The sequence below is a fragment of the Palaemon carinicauda genome, chromosome 13 (genome assembly GCF_036898095.1).
Source record: "Palaemon carinicauda isolate YSFRI2023 chromosome 13, ASM3689809v2, whole genome shotgun sequence".
Taxonomy (NCBI): Eukaryota; Metazoa; Arthropoda; class Malacostraca; order Decapoda; family Palaemonidae; genus Palaemon; species Palaemon carinicauda.
In genome coordinates, this window is record NC_090737.1 from 83,798,445 (window position 1) to 83,801,319 (window position 2,875).

At 43.8% G+C, this 2,875-nt stretch overlaps 1 protein-coding gene across 1 annotated transcript in view; it reads right to left on the reverse strand.

Moving 5' to 3' along the window:
- LOC137651682 (glycoprotein-N-acetylgalactosamine 3-beta-galactosyltransferase 1-like) overlaps positions 1-1,779 on the reverse strand; it is a 26,580-nt gene extending 24,801 nt beyond the window's left edge. Inside the window, exons 1-2 of the mRNA XM_068384903.1 lie at positions 1,676-1,779; positions 380-735 (exon numbers count right to left, since the gene is read on the reverse strand). Coding sequence (XP_068241004.1) covers positions 380-735; positions 1,676-1,779 — 460 coding nt within the window. The remainder of the gene's footprint in view (positions 1-379; positions 736-1,675) is intronic.
- Positions 1,780-2,875: the final 1,096 nt, after the last annotated feature.

Genomic DNA, 2,875 nt, shown 5'->3' on the forward strand with positions numbered 1-2,875 from the left:
AAAAGGAGGCAACACTACTTTCGTCCCCTTAACTGTATTGGCAGACCCTAGGTTGAAGAATAGAATTCTCCTGCCGCCTAGAATGACGCTGATTCTAAAACAGAGTTTCTTAAGGGTGTGTAGGACCTGCAACCTTGCCGGCACCTTCCACACCTCATAGAAGACCCTTTTCCCTGACCCTGTGTCCTTTTGTGAAGGCCTAGCCATGGTATATTTTTGGGCCGTCGTCCTGCAATTTCACTGCTTGCCGGCGGATTGTGGAGCCGGCCAGACTCCGACTCACAGCTGTTGTCTGACTGCAGCGGCTATGCAGACTGCTGACAGCCATGACAACTGCCGGTGGACATTATTTTTTTTTTCTTTTTTTTTGCAAACTTACAGTGGCTATGATGACTGCCAGGGGCTATGCAGGCTGCTAACAGCCATGTCTTTTGCTGGCGGCCATGGCGGCTGGCAGTTGCTGGCAGCCATGAGGGCTGTTTGAGGGAAGTCTCTTCTGTCACCAAGGTTCTTAAGTCCTCCCTTAGACTGCCGGCCACAAGTGCTATTGCAGGGTATACCGCCGGCCAGATCAGCACAGAAAGGTGCTGACTCAGCCGGCAGTATGCCGGCTGTACTAGTGCTACGGGGTGCTTGCCTGCCGGACATGTGCCAGCCAGACCTTGATGACGATGGTACTGGTGGCGGGATGGATGCCTGAATGTTACATTCTCCCCTTCCATTTGAATCTTCTTTCTGGAGAAAGGCAGTAAATTAGATATTTACACCCTTAATTAGTGTATACATAAACAATAATAAGGCAGCCTTGACTCCATGCTTTCTCTCCGTCTTTTAGCTAGCATGCTGGCTGCGCCGCAGGGACTAGCTATGCCAGGTATATGCCGTCTGAATTACAGTATATGTATATACAGGTAGTCAGTATATTTGCAGTATAGGATATTCTGCATATAGAAAACTAATGTATATATTATACTAATAGTTATTTTCCAATGTATCTTGGGTATTCTTGCCCAGCTGTTCGCTGAGACCAATCCTATATTGAAAGAATAGAATTTCTTCAATATTCTGATGAGAAATCAGTTTATGTTTTACCCTAAAATATTAAATAAATTAAAGCGCTGGTTGTTGTACACTTCTATCCTTAAAAGGTTAGAACCCTTATCCTCGATTTTCCCTGATCAGGAAACTCTACGATTTAAATATTGAAAAGGAAGGTCAAAGCAAATGGGCTGAGTAGGATACGCAAATATATGTCTTTATATTTCCAAGTCCAGTCGGCGCCATGCCGGCTGTACCGTGCCGTCAGATGCTAGCCATAATGGCAGCACACTGGCTGAATTACAATATATATAATTATACCGTAGTCGGTATTTTCCAATATAGTATATACTATATACTTATATTCTATCATATCTCGGGTACCCTTGTGCGTGCTTCTGCTGAGACCATTCCTATATTGAAAGAATAGAATTCCTTTAATACTCTGATTAGAAATCAGTCATCCTTACCCCATGTGTTAAATATAAAAAGGGGCAGTGGCAATAAGGGTTAGAACCCTTTCGTTAGAGTTGGCTTGATAAAGTAATATCCTTATAGTAATACTGAGGGGAGGTAACAGCAATTTCTTGCAAGGTATACACAAGTATGTGTCTCCCACTATCCCTTTCCAGCTTACTTTCCTAAGTTGAAAGATGACTTTACATATTGCTTGTCAGTGAGATAATCAATTGTATACTTATTCTGCTTTCCTTTCTTTACAGGAGGAACCCCAGATGACATGTGTTGCAGTCTTCTACAATATCAAGAGTAAGTACTTTTATGGTCATAATATATGCAGGTTTCATGCCCCCTGCAATATCATTTCCAAATCCCTGCATTGCTGGAACCCCCAAGTTTGTAATATATGTCGGACCTTAATATCCGAGGATTTCGATAATCCCAAGTCAATGGAGTCTAGGTATGCAGCTCTTAAGAAACTACGCAACTGGGTAAGAGGATTCCAGAAAATATCTCTGGGACCATAGTTACCTAATGATAGGATGCGTAGATTACTATTCCCGAAAGCATGTAGGGTAATAGTGGTACCTCAGGCACGATTCGGACCTCCTTGCATACAGATAGTCTTTGGAACGGAGGGCAAGAAGTCCCCACGGAAAGAGGTGGACAATGTCATGCAAGAATTGCTTCTGTCTGTGCCGGCTCTAGAGTCGTTAATATCAACATCTTCACCTTCTACCCCTCTATTAGACGGAATGGACCAATTATTGGCCCACATGAAAGGTTTAATAGAAAACTTTGCCAAACAAGGCGAAAAGGAGGAAGCTAAATTCAAGATAGAGCTCTGTAAAGCTCCACTTGTCGCTCCCCAAGGGTCATACAAACAATCCAGAGACCAAGACCTTCTAACATACTCCAAAACCAATCCCTGGAGGTATGCGGAGCTTATGCCGATTTTAGAAGGCAAACTCTACATCTCGGAGAAGATGAGTGCTGTTCCTTTAGACGAAATCCACTTTTGGCTAAGCTTTAACGCTTTTCCGAATTGCTTCATTCGACTGAAGCATGAACCCACGTCAGAAAAAGAAACGGAACTGAAGTAGGTCATGATTCTCGACCATGATAAGGCACAGGCTATCTTGCCAAGTAGCCTGAGGAAGGCGGGCTACTCGGTGTCGAAAGTGTTCACACTAAGTAACAGACACTCCACCTTTCTTCCTCCTGCTTCAATGTCATTCCCATTTACGGGGAAGGCATTTAAATTGGTTGCCAAGGCAGTGGAGGCAGGTAAACCATATCCTGCACTCGAGGAGTGCAAGCCTCTGTCACCAACCTTTCCAGGGCAGGAGAATAATTGAAGGAAGTCCATTTAACCTTT